Consider the following 27,313-nt stretch of genomic DNA (forward strand, 5'->3'; position numbering starts at 1 on the left):
TTACATAAAAACCATTGTGTGTCTTTAATTTTCTACTATGGTACCAGTATATTAATGGTACAATGTTCATGTTTTTGAGCAACACTGCCAAATTACAGTAGTTCAGGGCAGCAGTAATGTAAATCCATAGTCAGCTACAATAGATTAAGCAGATATACAGTGTATGAGAGCAGAAAATAGTTGAAATAGTTCAGACTGCAGTGAAATTAAAAAAAAATAATAATTCTGTCTCCAGGGTCCTCACTCTTCCTGCTCATTAAGCAAAATGTAGGGTGCAATTATAAGGGTGCACAGAACATTTAATGACTGTCCATAATGTGAATTTTATAAAAGTAAACTCTGTATTATTTTTAGTTGGGTAAAGATTAATCAATTGCCCTGAACAACTTTTTAATTTTGTTTATATCAATGCTTTTCTAAAGCACTCAAAGGCAAATACGAGGGACGTTCAAAAAATTTCCACACTTTCCTTACATTTTCTTTAGAAATGGTGAAGGCGGGCGGAGTAGTAATTGAGCATTAAAAAGTTGGTATGACGCTGGGAAAATTGCATCACAAACAAAGGTGACTATGTAGAAAAGTGATGCATTTTGCTTTTGAAATTTTTAATAAATAGAGTTAATAAAACTGCGGAAACTTTTGGAACATCTATTGTAATAGGTTGTCACAATACCTCCATTTGTTCTGGGACATTCGTGGAGTGTTAGAACTTGCATATACTCTTTGGTTGTTAATAATGAAACAGCAGAATTACCAACAAAGTGATAAGATAAGAATTTAATCTTTAAACATGCATGGACCATGCTTATTTTTCCTCAAAATAAATACTAATCTAATGTTAAGGTTGTCTTCTGCTCGCATACAAGTACCCTGCTAAATGCTTTCCTCTAGTCGGGGTCTCCAGCCATCTCTGAAGCGTAATAGCTTGGCTGCATGAAGTTTACTCATTCCCAGATTTTCTCGCATCAAGGCCTCATCCAGGTCATACAAAAATTGTCCATCAATTTGTTCTGTGCGGAATGATTGAATATACTGATTTAAGTTGAGTAGCAAAAGGCAGTCACATATTTCATCCACGCTGGCCTCATGGAGATCTTTGGGCACATCAGCAAAACTAAAAAACTTGCAAGCTACATTCTTCTCAGGCTTGGGCGGTGGGGTTGGTTTTTTCAACTGTTTGTTGAGATCCATGTAAATGGGCTCAACCTCTGAATACATATTCCTATGTTTCATTATTTCTTGCTTATCAAGTAAGGAAATCTCTATAAAACAAAATGTGTGAAAATTAGTACAAATGTTAATGATTCTTGAAAAAAACTATATTCTGTTAAAAATTAAGATAACAATAAATCTACAAATGAAAGTAAAACAAAGTATTCAAATATTGATAGACATTTTATGTAAGAAATATTTTGTAAATAAATAAATAAGCAACTGAGGAAAATAGTGATTTATTAAAATTCATGTGCCATGTTCCTTAGTAAAAGTTTCATGGGTAACCATAAATTTGTTTTTTCCCTACGACTCAAGCCATTTTGGAGTTTAGTGTTACCTTTTTGTGGAATACATTTTTGAGTCTGATTAACTTTATGGATTGACTGATAACTTAATGTTTTTTCCTTTTACTGTTGTTGTGTGGGTCTGCACAGTAATGATTTTTATGAAAGAGTTTTTGAAGGTCAAATATTTTCTAAATTAACCGACCGATCTTATCAAACACAAAGTGGGATCAGACAATTAATAGGTTACACTATGTGAAGTAGGTTCTTTTTAAGGAATTCTGTGAAAATGACAAGCACACTAAGAATGTTTTGGGAGGGGAATGAGCTCTACGTCACTCGTATTCAATTGAAATGCAACATTTACAACTCTCCCATAAGTTTTTTGATTATTCAAAGTACCATTTTGTCTACTCTCAAGGAGCTGTTGAACTCTGTCAGACTATTTTTTCTTTTGAAGCTAGACTTTTTAAAACATACACAACTAATTTCTTTAAATATCTTTTTAAACATATTATGCACACTTCTGTTCACTAACATAAGATAAAACAACTTACATGATAAAATATAGTAAGCATTGTTCTGTACAAAAATGTTAAAAGGCATTATGCAGAGACATACTGAAAGAATAATCTGTAATCTCCAACCTTCAAAGATGAAGTGATCCATGTTTGCTTTCTGTTGTACTGTCTGACTGTATTCTGTGCAGGCTGCATCCCATTCCTCTTCATTATTATCTTTCAAACCCTCTGCCAAGGCTAGACGCACTTGTTTCATATACATTGGAAGAACCAATGGTGTCTGCACTTCTAAGAAGCCTAAAGCATTGCAGAGAAAATATACAAAATCTTTAATGTTTATTTTGTATACTGGACTTCATTATTTAAATGCAAAATGCTACTCATTATTCTTGGAAATTATTTAAAATTTTGCAGTATGTTGTAAGTGTTTTGAGTATATCTGCTGAAAAAGGAAAACAAAAATAAATGTGAAAACTAAACTTACAAATACTATGCCTACACATCTTATAGCTCAGGTCACTGTTTCATACTTTGGAAGATCCCTATTTCTGTGATGAAGAGTGGTAACTTAAAATTCCTTAAATACCAGTCTCATTTTCTTTCTTTCCTTCCCAGAAAGTTGCCCTAATAAAGGATTATTCATGTTACAAGAAAACTTACTGCTGTTTGTTAAGCTTATTTTCCCATTTTAGAGCAGCAAAATGATTTACTGTATAACGTGTAAGCCAATAGCCTTGCTATCAATTTGTTCTGCAGAGAATGGTGGTGTAACTAAATTTTGAAAGAGTAAAATAGTTGTTTATCTTATGAAAACAATAGTGATTTAAAGTGTGTGTTTTTTATGTGGTGCATATAAAAACTGAAAAAATATCCATTCATCCATCCAACCCACTATATCCCAACTACAGGGTCACGGGGGGGTCTACTGGAGCCAATCCTAGCCAACAAAGGGTGCGCACACACACACACACCAAGCACAATTTAGAATCGCCAATGCACCTAACCTGCATGTCTTTGGACTGTGGGAGGAAACCCACGCTGACAAGGGGAGAACATGCAAACTCCACGCAGGGAGGACCCAGGAAGTGAATCCAGGTCTCCTAACTGCAAGGCAGCAGCGCTACCACTGCGCCACTGTGCCGCCCTTGGAAAAAAATCATTAGCCTACACCTGAACACCAGGAAAACCAAGGAGCTGGTGGTGGATTTTAGGAGACCCAGGCCCCTCATGGACCCAGTGATCATCAGTGGTGACTGTGTGCAGAGAGTGCAGACCTATAATACCTGGGAGTGCAGCTAGATGATAAATTGGTCTGGACTGCCAATACTGATGCTCTGTGCAAGAGAGGACAGAGCCGATTATACTTCCTTAGAAGGCTGGCGTCCTTCAACATCTGCAATAAGATGCTGCAGATGTTCTATCAGACGGTTGTGGCGAATGCCCTCTTCTACGCAGTGGTGTGCTGGGGAGGCAGTATAAAGAAGAGGGACACCTCATGCCTGGACAAACTGGTGAGGAAGGCAGGCTCTATTGTAGGCATGGAGCTGGACAGTTTGACATCTGTGGCAGAGCAACGGGTGCTGAGCAGGCTCCTGTCAATCATGGAGAATCCATTGCATCCACTGAACAGTATCATCTCCAGGCAGAGGAGCAGCTTCAGTGACAGATTGCTGTCAATGTCCTGCTCAACTGAGAGACTGAGGAGATCATTCCTCCCCCACACTATGCGACTCTTCAATTCCACCCAGGGGAGTAAATGTTAACATTATACAAAGTTATTGTCTGTTTTACCTGCATTTTTTAATCACTCTTTAATTTAATACTGTTTCCTTATCAGTATGCTGCTGCTGGAGTATGTGAATTTCCCCTTGGGATTAATAAAGTATCTATCTATCTAAGGGGTCTGAATCACGTCAGTTACAACTAAGTTAATCAGCAGCAAAAATGGCTCACTAATTAAGTTGGTTAAAATAAAAACCTGTAGCCACTGCGGCCCATTAGAACCAGAGTTGGACACCACTGGCCTAAGCCATCCTGACAGTTAGGTGGAAGTCAGAAATTCTTTTTTTGACTGATGAATTGGGTGTTCCGCTATTTCCCACAGACTTGGGTGAGCTTCTCAAAGACCTTATTGTTCTTTATCATGGAGGAAGACTGCCTGTATAGCTTTTATCGTAAAGATTTTTTGCTGCTAGGAGTCAGCACCTATTAGCATGCTTCGTTTCACCTGCTGCCCACAGGGTCTGGAACTGTGGACTTACTTATAAGCTCTGGAAGGGGACCTGGGGGAGGGATATTCTTATTGTATATAGATATATTTTTTGTGTCGTCACATATAAAGGTTTTTTTGGGATGGGGGGGTTAGGGCAAATGGAAGGGATTATGTTTTTTTCTCCTGCCTTTTCTGTGATGTAATGTATTCCTCATGTGTTTATGGATATTGACTAGTCTTTGTTTTTTTGTTTTTTTTTTTTGTCTTTTGTTCTTTATTTCGCCTTATACAATTTCTCATATTAGGAATTTGTTAGTTTTCGCATACCCCTTGGGGTCAGAGCGCAGGGTTAGCCATTGTACAGCGCCCCTGGAGCAATTACAGGTTAAGGGTCTTGCTCAAGGGCCCAGCAGAGTAGGATCTCTTTTGGCAGTGACGGGGATTCGAACCGGCAACCTTCGGGATACCAGCGCAGATCCTTAGCCTCAGAGCCACCACTCCACCACTCAGACTAGAAATGCTCCGGCATCAGATTTGACTGAACATTTTAAAATAAGGTGTGTATGGGGGGTGCTCTACAGGGTGTGATATTGGCCTATTCTTTTTATCATCTGCTGCAAATTAGGACAGGTTAGCGGTAACGATCGTCTCGTGTCAGCGTGGCGGGCTGAATTGTTACAGCCTTATCTGCTATATTCCTTCCTACCTGTCTCTTAGCTTCCCTAATATCTTTATTAACAATTGCCCTCATGCACCCACATGCCCTATCCTATCTCATTGGAGTTAGTCTTACAAACCTTATAGAGCTGTTTTTTTCAAATCCTTATTTGCCCACTGCAGATTTTTTTTTAATTTCCAAAAAGTTCAAAAGTTAAACTGTAAAATATTATGGTCAATTGACCCTAGTTGTTCAATCACCACTACACCCTGAACTTTATCCTAGCTATTACAATATATTAAATCTTGACAGGCTTCCCACCATGTTGCTGCTTTAACTTACTGTGTTAAAAACGGTCACTGCTTCCTTCTAAAACTCCTGCTTTTGTACTCTGTAATTTGCTCAGTTAATATCCAGGTAGTTTAAGTCCATTATGACTATAATAACTTCCTGTAAAACTTGCTTTTTTAATAATATTAAAAATATATGTGTTTAAATCATTGTTGCATCGAAGGGTCTATAGCACAATCCTAAAAAAAGGCCTCTATTATTAAATTCTTTCCAGATGAATCCAGACACCCTCATTAAGATGTGCTTCATCAACCAGATAAAGAAAACATGCATTTAAATTCTGCAGTAACCCTTCTTCCCCCCTTTTCTGTCTGCATTCCTAAAAAAACAAAAAACAAAATGAGGCCATGTTATACTCCACTCCATCCTTGTTATTGTCTATAATATCATAATTATGCTGAGCTACACACAGCTCCACCTTACTTGTTTTTTTTTTGATACTTGCAGCACTAGGGAAATCTATTTTTTAAGTGTTACTTATTTTACTTTTGCTCTTAAACTATTAGGTAGAATTTACATGACTATGCATTTTTCATCCCTTCATGTACATTTCTAAACCTAACCTATTATAAAGTTCCATATTTTAAGCAATCCTTAACTGACCTTTACAGGAAACTTTAGTGTATCAGCACTCTAAAACTCTTATTTCTGTAAAAAGGCACAACACAGTAAATATTATTTTTTAAACTCAAGGGACTATACAATTTTATTATTAATAATAAAATGAAGGGAGGCAATAGTCTGTGCAGTGTATGTAAGAGAATCTGCATGGAATTCCAAAATGCTCAACAAATCTTTCTTCAGAGGTACAGCGAGAGTAACAGGTGAAATCGATGCTGATATTGTATGGATATTTCCATTGCAGTATTATTTAGTCAGGCAGATATTAGACAATTAAAAAACCCTTAAAATATCTTATATGGGTGATAAGATGTCCTTAAAGCACCATGGCACAGTGAAAATGGTCATTGCCCTCTGTTGAATGTTAATTGATATCATAGATGATGGTGTTTTATAAGGGGTCAAACAGGGCATCTGTCATATATTTTAGTACGTAATCTGTTTGTTTATATGCGAACACTATTGGTGTATGAATATTTAATGTTTTCATGCATACTTCATTGGTTTGTGGACATACAATTCTGGTTTCATTCGTGTGAACTGTATTGGTTTGTGTTTATACAGTATATTATCAGTTTTGATGTGAACTGTATGAGTTTGTATATTGTGGCGGGCAGACGGGTCCCATTCCCGGCCGGGATGCCCCTTCTACATATGTTCCGGGGGAGCAACCATGGGCTTCTCAGTACCTCCCCTGGCATGCTTGGTGGCAGCCTCTCTAGCTGACGATGGTGCCTCAGTTTCCCGCAGGGCTCCATGGGAGATTTCTCCACAGCCCTGTTGGGATCTGGGGTGGCCACCAGGGAGTGCTGCATGGGTCCCTGAGCCGGCCTGGACAACTCTACAGCCCTGCCCGGAAGTGCAATCAGAAGCAGGTGATCAAGTACCTTGAGCACTTCCGGTTGGGCTATAAAAATGGCCAGCAACCACCACTCAGGAGCCAGAATCTGGAGGAAGAGGACGAGGTTGCCAGGGAGGAGTGGTGGTACCAAACAGGAGTGTTTTGCTTGTGCTTAGTACTTGGGACTGTGTTGTGGCTGGGGGTTTCACGGGGAAGACGTGCCCTCCAGCTGAAGAAAATAAAAGTCTTTTGTTGTGTTGTACACGTGCCTCAGTGTCATGTTTGTGCCAGGTCAAGTTCCCAATATATAGTACTGAAACTATTTTGATTTGAACTTGTATATCACTGGTTCAGGTGTGTTTGTTACTGGTTTGTGAGAGATCTGCATTGGTTTGCACTCATATTATTGGTTTATGTATGAACACATGGCTTGTGTTCATATACTACTGGTCTGATTGTCTAGTAATGGTTTTGTGTATGTACAATATTGGTTTCATGTGGGTAATATATTGGTTTTGCTTATGCACTCTGCTGATTTTATGTATGTACTAAATCCATTAACATGTGAGAACTGAACCGGTTTTATTTGTGTACTATACCGGTTTCTTGTACGAAACATGCTGGTTATACATACACACATTGTTGCATTGTTGTATGTGGACTGTATTGGTTCTGCATGTAAACAATATTGTTATTCATGTGATCTTCAATGGCAATGTGAGGTGCAAGAGAAAAGTACTCTAGGGGTGATACCATTGTTTCTAGAGCATGACTAGTGGTGGGTAGGAGTAAGATAAAAGAGCTCAATGTTTACTTTTCACACAATACATTTGTTAAAGGGCTTTATAGTAATTTTGTTCAGAAAACTCAACTTTAATTTAAAAAAGGAATCTGTCTTGTTACTAACATTAACTTTGGCTCATGGTAGTAGCATGTATTAACTTCAAATCCTTGATCTTTTAAAACTGAGTAGTCAACAGGTTTGTACCTATACATTTGCAGACACTTGTGAAGCCCTGTACTCTTCCCTCACTCAGGTCTGCTGATGAACAACATAAACAGCATGGCATCAAATCTCAATCCAGATACTTTCAGGTGTACAGTGGCATGCAAAGGTTTGGACATTCTTGCTTAAAATGCCTGTTACTGAGAATACTTAAGTGAACAGGAGATGAACTGATCACCAAAACTATTCTACATTTTATGCAAGATTAGTGTATTGTTTATGTTTTCTGAAATTGTACAGTGAAAAAGGGAAACGAGTATCATGGAAATGTTTGGGTGCATCAATATATTTGAGGTCTCAGGTAACGTTTACCAAGGTCTCAGACCTTAATTAGCTTGTTAGGTCTACGGCTTGTTCACAATCATCATTATAAAGCTCCATGTGATGCAAATTGCAAAGCTGCATAAATTCTCTGACTCCTCGAATCTTGTCAAAATAATCAGTCACAATGGGTTCCTCTAAGTAGTTCCTTTAATTTTTTTGCCCAGTTATATATATACTGTATATATATAAGTCACCTACTTGGGGCACCGAGTAAGTGTAGGGGGTGGCCACAGAAGACAGCAAGACTCAAGCGATTCATGACTGGCTGACTCCAGTTAATGTACAGCAAATCCGAGGATTTCTCAAATTGGCATCCTACTACTGGTGTTTTGTTCCCGGGTTTGCTACAGTGGCTGCATCCCTCCACCGGCTAACAAAGAAAGGGGCCATCCTGTCACAACCATACTTCCAGGGAGAATGAGTAGTTGCTTATTTCAGCCGAACCCTAAGCAGAGAAGAAAGAAATTACTGCATCACATGGAGATAGCTCCTGGCAGTGGTGGAGGTGATCCAGCATTTTCAACACTACTTATAAGGGACTGCATTTACACTGCGCAGCAACCACGCATCATTACAATGGCTGATGTCTTTCAGGGAGCCAGAGAGGAAAGTGGCAAGGTGGCTGGAATGGTTATAGTCGTTTCAGTTTGAAATCCAACATTGCCGGGGGGTCAACATCACAACGCAGACACGCTTTCCTTCAGGCTGTGTGCTCAGATGAACTGTAACTACTGCCGCCGTCAGGAAGACTAAGAGTGAACAAGGGAGGTGAAACACAGTTACTCCATGTTAGTGCTGCCTAAGGGGCAATGTGATTGCGGTTTTTGGCAGAACCAGGATACAGAGATAAAGAAAGGTAGAGCCTGGATGACAGACAATCACCGACTTAGTTGGAAGGAGGCAGCCCCAGAGGGTATGACTGTTAAGGGTCTCTCATCTTAGTGGGACAATCTGGCCATTTGGGATGGGGTGCTGATGAAAAGGTGGCGAGCCCCTACCACTGGAGAGGTCACGTGGCAGGTGATAGTGCCAAAGGGGAAACAGGATGATGTTCTTAAGTTAGTGGATGGGGGTGTGGAGTCTGGCCACTTTGGGGTCAGTAAGATGCTGAAGTGGCTCCGACAGATGTTTTACTGGGGGTGGTGCTGACGAGATATTGAAGATCACTGCCACTGTTGCGATGTGTGCACTCCACAAAAAGGACCCTCTGAACAATCAGTTGCCCCCTTCAACAATATCAAGTTGGTCTGCCTATGGAGCAGGTTGGGATAGACATATTGGGGCCTTTTCCCCATTTTCAACAGTGGAACAGGTACATCCTTGTTGAGGTAGAATATTTCTCCAAGTGGCCGGAGGCGTACCCTATTCCCAACCAAGATACGGAAACCGTGGCCATTGCCCTGGTTGAGGGCATGTTTAGTAGGTTTGGCATGCTGTTAGAAATCCATTCAGATCAAGGGCATAATTTTGAAAGTAAAGTTTTTCACCATGTGTGCGACCTACACATTCGAAAAACGCGCACCACTCCGCTTCACCTTATCTGCTCAGTTTGCTATGGTGGTAAACAAGGACCAGTGAGACTGGGATCAGCAATTGCCCTTGGTTCTCCTGGCATGCTGGAGAGTGGAGCAGAAGTCTACGCAATGTACCCCTGCCATGTTGATGCTGGGCCAGGTATTGAGAATCCCGGTCTCTCTCGAATATGGTTTGCCACCGGAAAGGGGAGAACAGCAGTCTGGACCTGAGTATGCCTGCTGTCTTCAGGACATAATGGGGGGGGGGGTTGGGGGCGGGCAGTGTAACGGTCTGGGAAAGAAATTGCCACTGAGGCAGTGTGTTCTAAAAATTAAAAAAGGGGCTGCACGGAGTGCTGTGGAGAGGGCCGGGCAGAGGAGACACAACTGCCACTTTGGCCTCTGGGGTGCTGGGGTAGGAGGGACTTTGGGAAGGAGGTTCTGTTGGAGAATGTGTTTGACTCAGTCTTGTCTGTTTGTTTGTCCTGACTACGTTGTTTTGGGCCAGTTAAGCCAGAAGAAAAGAAATAAAACCATTGTTTTTTTTTTGGACAATTACCACCACTTGCTTGTGAGGTGTATTTGCCCACCTGGGAAGGGATACTACAATATATATATAATTTTTTTTTTCATCGGTAGAGTCAAGAGTGAAAATGAAATGTTGGGGTGCCAACCAGGTGTTTACTGGGAATAAAAAATTGGGTCAGATTAACAAAAGCCAAATGGTTTGGTAAAGAAGCAAAAGCAAATTGTAGACATAGGCTGTATTCTAAGGGTGGTCATACCCATAGCACAGGTGTCTCATCTGCCGAATGAGACACCTCCTTCCATATGCTCCTTGCTTTTATATCTTGTGGACTAGAAGGGGTTGGGTCAGTTGCCCTCAGTGGGCATCTTATAAGAGCTGTAGGTGAAAAAAGAGACAGAAAGGCCAGTGATCGCAGCATCTGGTGTCTTGCGGTGGTAGTGCTTACCTCTAATAAGCCTGCAAGTTGACCCTCTGATGGGCATGCGTGATAATTATATACTGTATATATATATATATATATATATATATATATATATATATATATATATATATACATATATATATATATATATATATATATATATATATATATATATATATACAGTGGAACCTCTACATACGAGTTTAATTCGTTCCAGCACTGAGCTTGTATAGCGAATTTCTCGTATCTAGAACAAACGTCCCCATTGAAAATAATGGAAATCCAGTTAATCCGTTCCGCATCCCAAATATATTAACATAAAAATAAATTTTCCTAACAAATAACACTGATAAATTATATATACTGTAGTCTACCTTTAATAAATAACACTGGTAAATAATATAACTGATTATTAAAAGAATCAAAACAGGTGTCCAAAGTGCAGTAGAGCATTCATTAAATCTTTAAATAAATAATCCTTAAAACAGTTGTGAAGTGGAGGTTTAAAGTACATAAGAATAACAATCCTTTAACACGAGGTTAAAACGTCAACAGGAAGCAGTCTTCAAAAAACAGATGACAATCCTCGGTGCTTCTTCTCTGTTAGCGTCTCACCTGCTTCTCCCATGCGGGCTCTGCAACAGGCGAGACACTTAATGCAGCTGACCTTCTCTACACCGTCCTGCTTCAGCTGTTTGGCTCGCCTGTACTCGCTCGCTATCTCGCACCGACTTCCTACTGCTGCGGATTCCTGCCTCCTCCTGCAACCTCCGTTCTCTCTCCTCTCCTCTCTTTTCTTTTACTTCTTCTCCCCCTTAACCGGCCCGCGCTTCTCTATATATGCGGGGAAGACATGGCAGCTGCTAGGGTTACCACCTTTAATACAAAAAAATAAGGGACGCATACGTATTGATTCAAAACGGGACGCGCAATTTCATTCTCAAATACGGGATGATTCCGTATTTTAAAGGACGGGTGGCAACCCTGCCCAGCCCATCAGCCACAGGACAAATCATGGATGTGGGCAGTTTCCCACACTGTGCACTTAGGTGAGAAACACAGACACCGCAGATCGCCCTGCGGCTCGCTACAGCTACCACGCCCCCTCGCTAAGCCGCGAGCTATACCCACAGCCTGGCTCGTGGCTCGTTACGTGAGCCAATGCTCGTATTTAGATCTGAATTTTTCGCTCATACTTTCCTCGTATTTTGAATTTCTCGTATACAGAGGTGATCGTATCTCGAGGTTCCACTGTATATATATATATATATATATATATATATATATATATATATATAGTGAAAGCCAACCCTGACACAGACAGATATAAAAGGCACAAGGTCAAAGTACACGTGCGTTTTTATTTTCTTCTCCCTTGTGGGAAGTGCCTTCTCCGTTTCCCACAGGCACAACACAGTCCAAATAGCACAAGCACACAATACACAAATCCTTTATCCTTCTCTTTCTCTTTTTTCCTCCTGGCAAGCTTCGTCTCCATCCTCCCACCTCTGGCTCCTGGAGTAGTGGCTGCTTACTCCTTTTATAACACACCCAATAGTGCTCCAGGTGCTTGCTGACCTACTGTATTTCTGGCAGCACTTCAGGGTGTGGCAGAAGAGCTGCTCTGTAGAGCTCAGCAGCAGTTACAGTACCCCCTGTCGGTGCCCACGGATCCCAACAGGGATGCACCATACTCTAACTCCCATGAAACCCTGCGGGAGTCCTAGGCAACGCAGTGGGGCTAGCATCTAGCGCTCCGGGGGAGGTAATGCTCTGGATAGGCTGGCTCCTCCGGTCCTCCCAGCGTGGAGGCTTCCCTGCCAAAATATATATGCAAGCTTTCGAGGTAACTGAGACCCCTTCTTTGCCCGAAGAAGGGGCCTGAGTTGCCTCGAAAGCTTGCATATTGTAATCTTTTTAGTTAGCCAATAAAAGATGTAATTCTGCTTGACTTACCACTAAAGACAAGCAAGTAATAATAAGGCAATTAATGATCTCTGTAAGTAATAAAGCTGATAAATGTTTGTTAACTGTCACCAGACATGATCTAACTCTCATTAGTGTGAACTAATATTTATGGCAAGAGTGTTGTGGGGGGTGATTTCCAAACTATAAAAAACTGATATTCAGAACTGTAATGTAAATTTCTGGATCAGCTTTAATGCTATTAAAGAGCTCCTTTTGTTAAATTAAAATATTGTAAGTTATTTTTTTTCCACAACAGTCAGAAAGACAGTAAAAGGCATTAAATAAAAGTATGGATTGATGGCAGAGCAGCAAGATGAAATTCTCTGCTCAATATAAGAGAATGATGTTTGTGAGAGAAGAGTACTCTATAGACGGAGTTAAAAATTGAACATTTTGCTAAATATGGTCATCGCTACCTGTATGTTTGAAGAGATACTAACTTTGCATTTTGCAGTAAGAACTTCATGGCAACACTCAAGTATAGTTGGGGTGTTGTTATGGTTTTTGGATACATTGCTGCATAAATACTTGAATAGTTGTGTTTAGTAACAGTGTGTTCAGTTTCCATGAACTGAAGCAGTGGCACAGCTGGGTTGTACAACAAGAAAATGACTCAAATACATAGGCAATTGTACATTGCAATTGGTTGCTCAAATGAAGGTTCAGCTTCGCTCCAGAGAAATGCTATGTTATGACCTTAAACACTAATTCTTAACAAAACACATGTATCACTCAGGTAAAGCTCACTCAGGTACACTGATGGACCTACAGCCTATTACAATATTTAAATGCCTATCTACAGGCATAAATTACATAGTACTTCTACTTTGCTCCTGGAAACTATTTGGGATCTTAGTCTGATAATTATTTGTGTGGAGTCTACACCACAGTATCCACCAGGGTTTTCACTTGGTAGGTGAGATGAGGTGATCAGGAAATGCAAAGAAGAATTTGTGAAATCTTCTCTAAGCTAGGACTCAACTGCAGAGTCATGTCAAGTGAATATTTTCCACAGTATTAGGTTATTTCTTATGCTGTCTGTCTGCCTGATGATATAGAGGGTTAAGTAAATTAAATCATGTCTAATGGACAGATTCTTTCTGTAGAACTTCAATGTATGATTTTTAGTTTTTTCCTCAAAAAATCATTTACACATCCATAAATAAATCTAACAATTTGGATATATTAATTTCTACTGTGTTGTTCCTTCTTGATTTCACTGACATGCATATTTGTTCATTTTTCTTTATGGAGTTGTTTCCATTTCATTTATATATTTGGTAACAGCTTTTTTAATTGACTGCACTCATGTCTACTGGATAGTCAGTACTGCACTGAATGAATCTGAGTGTATTTTTAAGGTTTTATTGTGTGCAAAGTTCATATGCTTTTGAACCAATTCTTTACTTTTGGTAGAGATGTGCATTTTGGAGACTATTTCATTTTTATTTTTATTTAAGGTTTTGGAAAAGGGAGATACAATTTCAGAAAATGTATTTTATCAGCTTTAAAAAGCTGTAAGCTGACAAGCAGAACCATAGCAAAGTTTTGTGCAATTCAGCTTATGATTAGTGTCTTTCAATGTTGCTTGTAATACATATGACATGTTTAAAGGTTTAAAAAACATTATATAAACTGAAATGTGATATTCCTTTCCTATTACATTATGTTTAAATGATATAATGCACTAGTAAAACTGTATTTGGAGTATTGTGTGCATTTCTGGTGACCAAGAAAGACACAGCAGCAGTTGAAGCTGGGCAGAGAAGAGCAACCAAGTGCATCCTAAAAATTAAGGACATGTCCTACTCTGACAGACTCAGAGAATTAAACCTGTTCAGTTTCGAGCAGAGAAGACTGTGTGGGGACCTAATCCAGGCATTTAAAATCCTCAAAGGCATTGATAAAGTAGATCCAGCAACATTCTTTAGGCTTAAGGATAAATTCAATACTCTAAGGCATCAGTAGAAATTAAGGGGAAGTGAATTTAAAGCTGAAGCAAGGAAACACTTTATGGAAAGAGTTTTGGGACTCTGAAACAAACATGTAACTAAACCAAAAACCTTGACAACCTTTAAAAATATCTGCATGAGATATTGGAACAGCTTAGCTATTAGCTAAACAAATAGCCTTGATGGAGTGAGTGGTCTCCTCTTGCTTGTCAAATTTATTTTTCTCTTTGTTCTTATGTACATTAGCATTGCTATTACACAGTAAAGCATCTTACCTTTGTTATTAATACTGTGGCCCAGCAAAAATGTTTCCTTGAAGACTTGAGTAACAGTTAGCAGTTCCACCCTGTGGCAAGCACTAGTAGGATTGTTCATTTCCTGGAAGGTTAAAGGTTGTGTAGGCCTTATGGTGACAGGTAAAACATTTTCCTCCAGAATTTTCAACAGACTAAAAGGTCCCTCTAGTCCAAAAACAGAGAAAATAAAAGATTTCCTTTAATTTTACCCTGCATGTAAAACTACTATAAAATATAATACATGTTCTCAAAGATTTCAGACCAAAGAAAAAAATACATTTTAACTAGTCCAGTGTTTTGAAACTGTATTTTGACCATCTATTATTTATTGTTCATAATGATTCTTGATGCTATCCTTTATTTAAATTAAGGTCATTATTATTTCATCATTATTTTATGGGGCGGCACGGTGGTGCAGTGGGTAGCACTGCTGCTTCGCAGTTGGGAGACCTGGGGACCTGGGTTCGCTTCCCGGGTCCTCCCTGCGTGGAGTTTGCATGTTCTCCCCGTGTCTGTGTGGGTTTCCTCCAGGCGCTCCGGTTTCCTCCCACAGTCCAAAGACATGCAGGTTAGGTGGATTGGTGATTCTAAATTGGCCCTAGTGTGTGCTTGGTGTGTTTGTGTGTGTCCTGCGGTGGGTTGGCACCCTGCCTGGGATTGGTTCCTGCCCTGTGTTGGCTGGGATTGGCTCCAGCAGTCCCCCGTGACCCTGTGTTCGGATTCAGTGGGTTGGAAAATGGATGGATCATTTTTTTATGTTGATTTTTCCATGGTTGTAGTGATGTTGTTAATGATTGCGATGCATGTTGCTGGTCACATGATACATTATGTCATCACATCCCTTCTATTTAGGATGGCAACACACAGCTTCTATAATTCAAATTTTCAAATTCGCTGTTTAACATGCAGCAACAATTAGTGTTAATTTAGAGGAAAAAAAGTCTGTGTGATGACATTTTTGCTGTGTAATTGTGACTACAACTTTAGTTTTATGGTTCTGGCCTTGACAATTTTTTTCAGTATTTTGACCCCCATGACAAAGATGCTTGCCCACTTCTATTTACATTTTTTTCTCCAAGTTATTTCCACTTTTTCTTTTTTCTGGATACTAATTCTTCACAAGACTTCAATGGTGCACAAGCTTTGGGAATTACAAATAATTTTTCTAAATGACCTAAGCCAACTGACCACCCAATCCTTTATTGCTATTCTATATTGTACTACTGTATAGGGCAAGTTAGATTCTAGCATGCAATACAATGAAGGCCTCACATTTGTAGTGGTCAGGGGCCGCTAAGATTCACACCATCAAAGGTGACGGTGATTTATTTATTTTAATAGAGGAGACCCCAGGAACATCCCCAGCCTTGGATCGACCCACACACATTCTCTACAGAGACCAATAACGCACACTGGGAAAGGTAAACAATTAAGAATATAATGAAATAAAATTAACTAAATGAAAACAGTAATACCACCCCTGACCCCTTCGACGGTATTACATTTAACATATATACACAAACACCACACAGCGAAGTCCATGAAAACCAAACCGGATTAAAAATGGGAGGTGACGAAATTAAGTCCAGCGATCTGTAGGTTGAAAGGGTGAAGGAAAACACAGTCCTACCGGTTGTTGCTGAAAGGATGAAGTCGGATGGATTGTTCAGGAGCACTCCTTTTCTTCCGGGAAAGCAAATGAAATCCAAACGCAGTCCTCAGAACACAGGTAGACAGACGAACCAGACCCCAACAAATGAATACAGTCCAGGACACAATGATTAAATATGGCTCAGTTAAACAGCAGGCAGAACGACAGAGAAATGCAATATACCATGTACAACAACAGGGCGGCGAAGGAGCAGTACAGGAGAAAGCTGTAGCAGAAGTTGCAGAATAACAGCATGAAGGAAGTGTGGGATGGGATGAAGATCATCACTGGCTGCAGCTTGAAGCAGGGTACCACCATCGAGAGAGACGTGAAGAGAGCAAACCAAATGAACAACTTCTTTAACAGGTTTGACCACCCTAACCCACTCTCACTCTCACTGCAACAACAGCGCAAGTGAGCAGAGAGCTGAGGAGACTTTGTGCCAGCAAAGCAGCGGTTCCAGATGGAGTATCGCCACGACTGCTGAAGGTCTGTGCATCGAAGCTGGGGGGTCCTCTACAGCACATCTTCACCCTGAGCCTGGAACAGGGGAGAGTCCCGAGGCTTTGGAAAACATCTTGCATCACCCCAGTCCCAAAGGTATCACATCCTAGTAAGCTGTATGACTTCCGGCCTGTTGCTCTGACATCACATGTGATGAAGACCATGGAGAGACTGCTGCTTCACCACCTGAGGCCACAGGTTCAACACGCCCTCAACCCTCTGCAGTTTGCATATCAGGAGAAGGTGGATGCCATCATCTATATGCTACATCGATCCCTCTCCCACTTGGACAGAGGCCGTGGTGCTGTAAGAATTATGTTTCTAGACTTCTCTAGCACCTTCAACACAATCCAACCTCTGCTCCTTAGGGACAAGCTGACAGAGATGGGAGTAGATTCATACCTGGCAGCATGGATCATGGACTATCTTAAAGACAGACCTCAGTATGTGCGTCTTGGGAACTGCACGTCTGACATTGTGGTCAGCAACACAGGAGCGCCACAAGGGACTGTACTTTCTCCGATCCTGTTCAGCCTATATACATCGGACTTCCAATACAACTCGGAGTCCTGCCACATTCAAAAGTTCGCTGATGACACTGCTATCGTAGGCTGCATCAGGAGTGGGCAGGAGGAGGAGTATAGGGACCTAATCAATGACTTTGTTAAATGGTGTGACTCAAACCACCTACACCTGAACACCAGCAAAACCAAGGAGCTGGTGGTGGATTTTAGAAGGCCCAGACCCCTCATGGACCCCGTGATCATCAGAGGTGACTCTGTGCAGATGGTGCAGACCTATAAATACCTGGGAGTGCAGCTGGATGATAAATTAGACTGGACTGCCAATACTGATGCTCTGTGTAAGAAAGGACAGAGCCAGTTATACTTCCTTAGAAGGCTGGCGTCCTTCAATATCTGCAATAAGATGCTGCAGATGTTCTATCAGACGGTTGTGGCGAGTGCCCTCTTCTACGCGGTGATGTGCTGGGGAGGCAGCATTAAGAAGAAAGATGCCTCACGCCTGGACAAACTGGTGAGGAAGGCAGGCTCTATTGTTGACATGAAGCTGGACAGTTTGACATCTGTGGCAGAGCGACGGGCGCTCAGCAGGCTCCTATCGATTATGGAAAATCCACTGCATCCACTAAACAGTGTCATCTCTAGACAGAAGAGCAGATTCAGTGACAGACTGCTGTCACTGTCCTACTCCACTGACAGACTGAGAAGATCCTCCCCCAAACTATGCGACTCTTCAATTCCACCCAGGGAGTAAACGTTAACATTATATAAAGTTATTGTCTGTTTTTACCTGCATTATTATCAATCTTTAATTTAATATTGTTTTTTGTATCAGTAAGGTGCTGCTGGAGTATGCGAATTTTCCCTTGGGATTAATAAAGTATCTATCTATCTATCTATCTATCTATCTATCTATCTATCTATCTATCTATCTATCTATCTATCTATCTATCTATCTATCTATCTATCTATCTATCTATCTATCAGGAAGTCTATTGTAATTTAAACAATGCAAATAAGAAATCAAACTTCTTTCAGTTTGTTAAAAACCTCCACATTATTAGGCATACCAGGCTTCAATGTTTTGTGCTTGGTTTGTTTTCCTTCAGCTTTTGTCCTCTTGCTGCCTTTTTTATGAAGAGAATAGACAAGATTTGGTTTGTGTGCTGAAAGGTACCAGGGGATGGCTCAGTACAGTGTATGAAAGAACCTGGGAAAATAAAGTTAGCTTTAAAGAAGTCAAGCCACCTTTGTCCACCAACAAAGACTTAGGCTAGGACCAATTCAGATCAATAATAGATTAAAGATACTCAGTGCATGAAAAACAAAAGAATGCTTATATGCTTTTGAGGTTTCAGTTGAAAAGTTTTGGGATGAAGCAAATACATGCTGAGCCAGATTATTGATATATTTCTGACAAGTGTCCTTGACAAATTATGTAAAACCAAGAAGATAAGTGCCTCCTTTGTGTTCTGCAGTTTATTAAGTACTATAATCTGTTACTTCAGACATATTATGCTCTATTAAGTCATGAAAAGGTCATTAATATGTTTTTGTATAGTTAATTGGTATGCTTTAGTAAGCTTGAGACTTTTTGCTAATTGTAAACAAAAATTGACAAAAATGAAGAAAACATATTTTAAAGAGTAATCATGCAGTGAACTTTATAATTATGATTGCTTTTTATACTTACTAATAAATTAAGGATACCTGAGAAAGGTAGTACTGAAGGCTCTAAGTTACCACCAAAGTGTTTTGTGAGAAGTCCAACAAGATGACACCTATTATTGGCTAATAAAAGGTGTCATCTTGCTTGACTTCTCAGTACATCCATAATGGCTAACACGGTACAACACCCTTGTAATACAAAAATATTTTAAAGAGGATGAAGGTTTTTAAAAACAGAAAATTTAAGAATTTCATTATTAAGACCACGGATTGTTCATTCAACACATTCCTACTTTGAAGACAGAAAATAAAGGCAAATTTTGAGTAACAGTATGACCTACTTTCTTTATTACTTATGCATAACTGTGTTAAAGGAGCAATGTGGTATGCTATATAGGAAAGACGATTACTTATTCTGTTTTATACTATACAAACTAATGCAATCATATTTTTATGCTGTGTACTTAAATAAATAAGCCCTTTTTAACATACATTTGGAATAGAAACTTATTTTTTTAGATTCTCACGGGTTAAGGTTAGAGGAGGGGCTGTCAACTTACCCTTCATTGAAGGGTAAAGCAGGGTTAGAGAAGACAACTATAGGATGAAAGGGGCATTGTGCCTAGAACAGCTGATCAACCTGTTAAAGCAGCATCACCGCTTCTTATGCTCAGAGGTCTGGGACTGCACTGGAAATCTTAAGAACTCTAGGGTCATCAATTCTTATTCCTCTCTTATTCCTATACCTACAAAACGGAGATGAATGACACCCAGCTTATCCCTTATTCCCCAGGTCTGGTTGTAGACAAAGCTACTTTAGACCTACATAATAACTGCATCGTTGTAATAAGGAAATGCCATCCAAAAACAATCACAACAAGTTTCTTTCTCTTTGTGCTAATCTTTTGAAAGTAGCATATCAAGAGAAACCTGTTTTATTATAGGAACCTGTCTGTGTCTATTGTATTTTAAATCCCTTCTACAAAATGACACAGTCATTTTTTTAAGTTCTGTTTATCATCTCCTGTATTCCATTCATCCATTTTCCAACCTGCTGAATCCGAACACAGGGTCACGGGGGTCTGCTGGAGCTAATCCCAGCCAACACAGGGCACAAGGCAGGAACCAATCCCGGGCAGGGTGCCAACCCACCGCAGGACACACACAAACACACCCACACACCAAGCACACACTAGGGCCAATTTAGAATCGCCAATCCACCTAACCTGCATGTCTTTGGACTGTGGGAGGAAACCAGAGCGCCTGGAGGAAACCCACACAGACATGGGGAGAACATGCAAACTCCATGCATAACTACGAGGCAGCAGAGCTACAACTGCTGCCGCCCATCTCCTGTATTGCTTATGCCAATCTTTGAACAGTACATGTAATTCACTGTTTTCATCTTGTTTTTTGTTTTCATTATTTGCTTTGTAAGACATCTTGGGAAAATGCTTTCTTTGTCTTTTGTTGCTAAAACAAGTGAATTTTAGTTAGGATAGTTTTTGAGAAGACCACTGAGGGACAAAACATATTTTCTTTAATATTCTAACTATTACACACTGACCCACATATTCACAAGCACAAAGGGCCAGTTTGGGGTCACAAATTAACCTTGGTGTATGGAGTATAAGAGGTAAACCAGAATACACAAATGAAATTTTAGACATTAGGTTAAGATGCACACTGCAATTTGAACCTAGCTCTCTGGTTCTGCGGAATTAGCTAAAACTATGGTGTCATCCTGTAAAATACACTGAAGTGATTACATGATTCATGTGTTTGCTCTTAAAAACATATCAAATAATTGCTTAATATAATATGTTAATTGAAAATGATTGGGTATAAACTTGATAAACAGCATTTTTTGCTCTTCAACATAACCTACTGCTGTGGTGCTTTGCATTCATTTCAGGTTTGGCGGCTTCATTAATTGCAAGTGTCTGGGTGTAGATCACCATTCCAGATTTATGAAAGTATGGGCCTAACATAGGAATGAAGACCAACAAAACAATATACAGTATAAAGGAATTTAAGTTTGTGTGGAAAATATTTTACAAAAGGTGGACAGTGGAACAGTTGGGCAGAGATGGGTTTCCTTTAGATTATTCACAGTAGGAGTTCTATTTCAACGTCCTTTCAGATAGGTAAACTAAGCCACTTACTATAGTGAGACTATATCTAGAGTAATTTTCGGGGTTCCCTCTTTCTGCGCCTTCTGCAGAACTGAAAACTATATATTGACAAAATAAAACACGTCAATTTAATCAAAAGCAGAGATACATTATTTTAAGACAAAAAACACAGGTTTAATTGAAGTATATATTTTTGAACTGGAAAGTTTGAGACCCTATTGTACAAACAGTCAAATCTAATAAACAAATATCAGCAGCTTAAGCCCAGAAAGAGTCTTAATAAGAAAACAAGAAAATTGAAAAGATTCAAACAAGACTAAAGGTGGCCTGCATAATTTTGTATTCTGAGTTTTCTACATGTATATAAATAATACAGAGGTTATATAAAACAAATTTTTTAAAGCACATTTAAGGCCATTTGTAGCACAACACGAGTGATACAAAACTAAAAATTGTTTTTTCTATAATTCATAAAACCGTACTGTTTTGTTAAACAAAAGTTTGCACAGATAATTATAAGGTGTTATGATTTATTCTGAAAGAATTCTGCTTGTGCCTTTTTCACACAAAAAGGCATCTATCAGGACAGATTTCCCTATGTTGAATGACTCTCCCAAAGGTGAAGAGAAAAGACAGTCAGGGATTAAAGAAAATCAACAAAAATCTTTAAGTTTGATAAATCAGAAAGAGAACAGCCAACAAAAAAAGATCGCTGGGTGTGGTTTTCCTTTCCTTTCTCTCTCTCTCTCTCTCTCTCTCTCTGTCTGTCTCTCTCTCTCTCTCTCTCTCTCTCTCTCTCTCTCTCTCTCTCTCTCTCTCTCTCTCTCTCTCTCTCTCTCGCTCAGAAATTCAGAAAGTTACAATCCTTCTTAAACTTAGAGAAGCAGAGGTTGGTCACTCATGTGTTTTTGAATCTTATCAGTCCAAACAGATATATCTCATTCTGGCCATTAAACCTTGCTAAATATTAAACTCAAAATGACAAATGATTCAATTTCCATGAAACCCTGGATGTTTCTTGGACACTTCTCTAATTAGATGCTTTCCCATATATTTAATGAGGGAGGCAGTCACTCTGAAAACAGCAGCTCCCTTTCTCTTCTTCAAAGAAAAAATAGAGGTAAAGACTGACAACTCTGAAAAATGTTTTTTTAAAGCACACTTGGCCAATATAATATGTTGAAGTGTGAAGAAGTGTGAAGATTCTGTGAATGTTTAACGTATATACACACATATCCTGTGTAATGTACATATATAATGCATATCCAAAGCAAGTAATGGGTTCACAAAAACTGAAGAGAACAAGAGAAAAAATACCTGTTAATAATAAATATGGGTAATAATTAATCATGAAAAGTTCACCACAGAGTCCACATTTCTGTTAGTATTTGTGACAGATAGATAGCAGTACCTGGCGTTCCAATAGGCCTTATGACAAGGAACAACACTTGCTTCATTTTTGCAGGCAGAGAAAATATTTTTCCAGATTTGCTTTCAACAACAGCTCTGTCTTGAGAATAAAGTGAGTGGACATGTAGAACCTGTGAACAATATGAATTGATGCTTTTAATTTTAATTTGATGCACACCTCTTATGATGATATTTACATGATATCAAGCTGAAAAACACTGCTTGCCTGGAGAATAATGACAGAAATTGAATGCTTCATGATGCTTGAAATTTCTTTAAAATCAATTACTTTATTTTTAATTTTAATTTTATAAATATAATATAAGATTCTCAAACCTGCTAGTCAATTTCAGGTTGCAAGGAGCCTGACCGTATTCTGGCACCTTTGGATACAAAACAGGAACTAACTTTGCACTGTCTTCAGCAGACAGTTAAATATAAGTCATAAAATTGTTCATTAGCAATAGTTCATTAACAATTTTTTTGCATCATGTATTGGAAAATGATTAAGAGTATCCCATAAATTCAATAATCCATGAAGTTTTAAGTCAAAAGGGGAACAGTACATTTCTCAACCTAAATTATCAAGAGTTTTTGTACCAAAATATACAATTTAACCATTATGCAGTACTTAGTAAAAGACAGGAAACAACCTTGAATAAAACAATCAATTGAAAAGCAAGTTCATACTTCCACTCCCATAGGGCAACAAAGTCAGTAGTTAGGTTATCAGGCTCACCTTTTAGGTGTGGGAATAGAAGCAAATAGCATACATATGGTGAGTGGGCTAGAAACTGAATCTAGGTCCCTGGAGCTGTGAGATTATAGGGCTAACCCTTATATCTAGTAATAAAACAAAATTACTACACAGTTACTCAGACTCCTTAAGTAGTAAAATATAAAAGGGAGTTTGTAAAAATGCAATACAAAACTATCTTAAATTGAGGATTACCTATTTTCACCTTCCCTATACTCAGCTACATCGTGTATTCAGAGACTGATTTACCAAAACACTGTAACTGAATGGATATGTTTAACAACTTTTCTCAAATAAGTTGACTAGAAGTGCAAACTCAAATTGCACAAAAATTAAAAACCAAGAGGCAAACAAATAATTACTGTGTAAAATATTAATGTTGCTTGAATTAAATTTATATTAAGTTTTTGTTAAATTAATTGTGGATTGTGATTTGGTATTTTGTGAGAATTCATAAAACACAAGAACAATTTTGATACACACAAGCAGTATAAATACATTGTCTGGCTATGTGAACAGTGCACTTCAACTCCTAGGTCCTTCATATAAGGTGAACTTTCAAACCACCTATTGTGCATTCAAATCTAAATGTTTACTTACTATGTGTGATACATCGCATTTACTTTTATTAAATTTCCAGACTTATATTGTAAACCAAATAAAATTAAATCTTTAAAAACATGAAAATAGTTTGCTGAAATTTCAACTGATAAAGATTCTCAAAAATTCTCGTTTTCATTTTCTTCATAATTATTTTTTATGTGTCATAATTTTCACATATTTTAATTAATACAACTCCAAATTAGAAAAATTTGGAATGGTATGGAAAATACAAATTAAAAAAAAACAAACAGTGATTCTTAAATTTACTTTGACTTTTATTTCATTGCGGACATTATGAGCCCAAGATATTTCATGTTTTGTCTGGTTAACTTTCATTTCATTTGTTAATATGCATCCATTTTGGATTTTATGCCTGCAAAACATTCCAAAAAAGTTAGGATGATAAAACATTCCCCACTTTGTAACGTTGCCATTCCTTCTCACAATACTTAAAAGACGTTTTGGCACTGAGGATTCAAAGTAATGAAGCATTTTCGGTATTATTTTGTCCCATTCTTCCTGCAAACACATCTTAAGGTGTGCAACAGTACAGGGTCATCGTTGTTGCATTTTACATTTCAAAATTCTCCACATATTCTCTACTGGGGACAGGTCAGGACTGCAGGCAGGCCAGTCTAGCATCTTCACCCTCTTCTTCCAGAGCCATGTCTTTGTAAAGTGTGCAGAATGTGATGTTTTCATTGTCTTTTCATTGTTGCTCTAGAATCTCATTGTACTTTTCTGCATTAATGTTGCCATCACAGATATATAAATTACCTTTGCCAAGTGCACTGACACAACCCCATACCATGACAGACCCTAGTTTTTGGACTTGTTACTGATAAAAGTCTTCCAAAAAAGATCAGGAATACTGATTCGTCTAACCATAATAAACATTTCCACTATGAGATGGCCCATCCCAGATTCCTCCTGGCCCAGAGATGTCAATGCCGTTTCTGGACATGGTTAAGATAAGGCTTCTTCTTTGCACAGTGAAGTTTTAAGTGGCATTTATGAATTTAGTTCTGTATTGTAGTGCTTGACAAAGGATTGCCAAAGTAATCCCTTGCCCATGTGGTTATGTCATCTGTTGATGAGTGACAGTTCTTGACACAGTGCTGTCTGAGGGAGGTTCAGCTCAGGTATGTCTCCTTGCTCGATGATATTATGCATTGTAAGGGGAATAAATATGCAAATCCCTTCCAATCTTTCTTTCAGAAACATTGTTCTTAAACATTTCAATAATTTTCTCATGCATTTGTTGACAAACTGGAGATCCTCTGCCCATCTTTGCTGCACAGACTCAGCCTTTCCTGAATAGTGCTTTTGTACCAAATCTTGATTACAATCACCTGTTGACATCACCTGTTTGAAATCATATCATTATTTAATTATTTTACCACATTACTGACCCTAATTTTCCCCCATCTCAAATTTATTTGGAATGTGTTGCAGGCCTGAAATACAGCAATGGATGAATATTAACAAATGAAATGAAGTTGACCAGACCAAATATGAAATAATCTTTCATGCTGACTGCAGTGACATAAAAGTCAAAGTAAATTTAAGAGTTACTGTTTTATTTTTATTTTCATTTTCCAAAGTATCCCAACTTTTTTCTGATTTTGGGTTGTATTTTCATCATTCTGTTTTCTGTTCCATTCAGTATATTAAAAAACATTATAAGCAGCATCTGCCTTGCTATCACTAACTTCTCTACCAGTGATTAAAGTTGATTTTCTGTTAAGTCATATAGCAATCAAATACACATTTCAAAATATTGTCTATGTGTAGCTGCATTTGTTCAAAATTACAAAGTCCTGCATCTTTAATTTGTTTCATAGGTTCTGGCAATAGCATGATGCCTTCTCGAATAATTTCTCAGCCTAAATATTTTTGTTTTATAAGTTTTAGTAAGTTTAAAGCAAAAATTCCACACAAAAATAGAAAAAAATTGATACTAAAGAAAAGAAAAGTTCTTGTTTAAGATTCATTTATCTTGGTTCATTTCTTCCTAAGTTTGGTCATACGGTCGTATTTCGTCTAGAACTTTCATTTTAAAAACAGTCAGAAAACTATATGTGAATCTCCCATTTACAAACTTATTTAACAGTTCATGCTAGCAATGAGACCATTTACTAACTGGCTTAATGAACACTCAGTTTTAAAGATAAGGCAAAGAAAGTTCTATTTCATGTTAACTTATAGGGGGTAAAAGACTATATCACATTCTAAGTAATTATGAGAAACTGATATTCTATTTAAGTTAAGAAAACACTTATATGACTTTAATATTAAACATTAACTTTCTAAGGCTCTTACACTATGTATTTATATATTGATTTTTTTAAGGTTTCAATAATCCTGCTCATGAACTGCATTAAAAGTGACTCATATCTGTAAAAATAATTGCCCAGCACTTGAAATTAAAGAACACTTTATCACAATTGTAAGTGCAAAAAAAAATTGCAAAGACAAGAGAAATGAAAGTGCATGCTTTGACTAAAAATAATACCCAAACCCAGTATGATTCTTACATTTGAAAATCATTTTAAATTTATATTTAAACTTACTGTGCTTGAACTGATGCTGTCCAACTCCTGTCGCCCCAAAAAGCCTTCTGTCACTTTAATTATTTTTGGAAAGGAATTCTCAAACTTATTTACAAAATCCTTTAAAGTGTATTCAGTTAAGCCCCACCTGACTGTAGATATATCCAGTTTTGTTCAGAATGTTCAGAAACTGCAATAGTGACTTCTAGTCTAAAAGAGTTCCAGTCTGTTCTGTACAAGGAAGTAGGCTTAGCAATAAAAGAAAAGGAAATTAAAAAAAACAAACAAACACATACACCCATTTGACCTCTGGGAATACAATTATGGTGTTAAATAACACTGCAACCTTTAACCAGGAAATTTCTTCCTGTGAAAAAGTTAAGATTGAGAAGAATATAGAAATATTGCATGTTAATATAATGTATAAAACATATACAACACATATGGTAGATTTTGAAAAACAATATCTGTAAGCAGGGGATACAACTTGTTCACTGTTTAAGATGATTAGAAAAAAAATCCATAACAGTAGACTTGTTGTTGCTTTCAGATAAATCTAACCTAGACTTTTAAATGCCACATTGTAATACCTAAGCACATGTACAGTATTTATGGCATGAATATTTCTCACATTTCTCACTGATGACACTAAACCTATGTGACAGCAAGGAAAGGAACAACTGTGTCACTCTTGGAGTGAAAGATCAGTTATCAAAGAAGCTCATTGTCAAAGAACAAGATAAATTTTTAGTCTAGCAGTGAGAATTAGAATGAAGTTAAGGTTATTTGACAATAAGAG

General features: G+C 38.3%; 1 protein-coding gene across 1 annotated transcript; it reads right to left on the reverse strand.

Moving 5' to 3' along the window:
- On the reverse strand, positions 1–26,810 carry LOC114668260 (uncharacterized). The gene is made up of 5 exons (XM_028823940.2): positions 26,536–26,810; positions 22,604–22,733; positions 14,693–14,878; positions 2,147–2,317; positions 1–1,262 (listed from the first exon to the last, which is right to left on the reverse strand). The coding sequence occupies exons 2-5, from the start codon at positions 22,647–22,649 to the stop codon at positions 874–876; spliced, it is 792 nt and encodes a 263-aa protein (XP_028679773.2). The 5' UTR covers positions 22,650–22,733; positions 26,536–26,810; the 3' UTR covers positions 1–873.
- Between the last annotated feature and the right edge of the window lie 503 nt (positions 26,811–27,313).

The sequence above is a fragment of the Erpetoichthys calabaricus genome, chromosome 17, assembly GCF_900747795.2.
Source record: "Erpetoichthys calabaricus chromosome 17, fErpCal1.3, whole genome shotgun sequence".
Classification (NCBI taxonomy): domain Eukaryota; kingdom Metazoa; phylum Chordata; class Cladistia; order Polypteriformes; family Polypteridae; genus Erpetoichthys; species Erpetoichthys calabaricus.

What these genes read in the sequence shown, in the direction of transcription:
- LOC114668260 (XM_028823940.2), bottom strand. Translation starts at nt 22,649, where the DNA reads ATGAAGCAAGTGTTGTTCCTTGTCATAAGGCCTATTGGAACGCCAG. An exon ending in AAGGCCTATTGGAACGCCAG is followed by an intron (nt 14,879 to 22,603) that starts GTACTGCTATCT and finishes TTTTTGGACTAG; the next exon opens with AGGGACCTTTTAGTCTGTTG. An exon ending in CCACAGTATTAATAACAAAG is followed by an intron (nt 2,318 to 14,692) that starts GTAAGATGCTTT and finishes GCAATGCTTTAG; the next exon opens with GCTTCTTAGAAGTGCAGACA.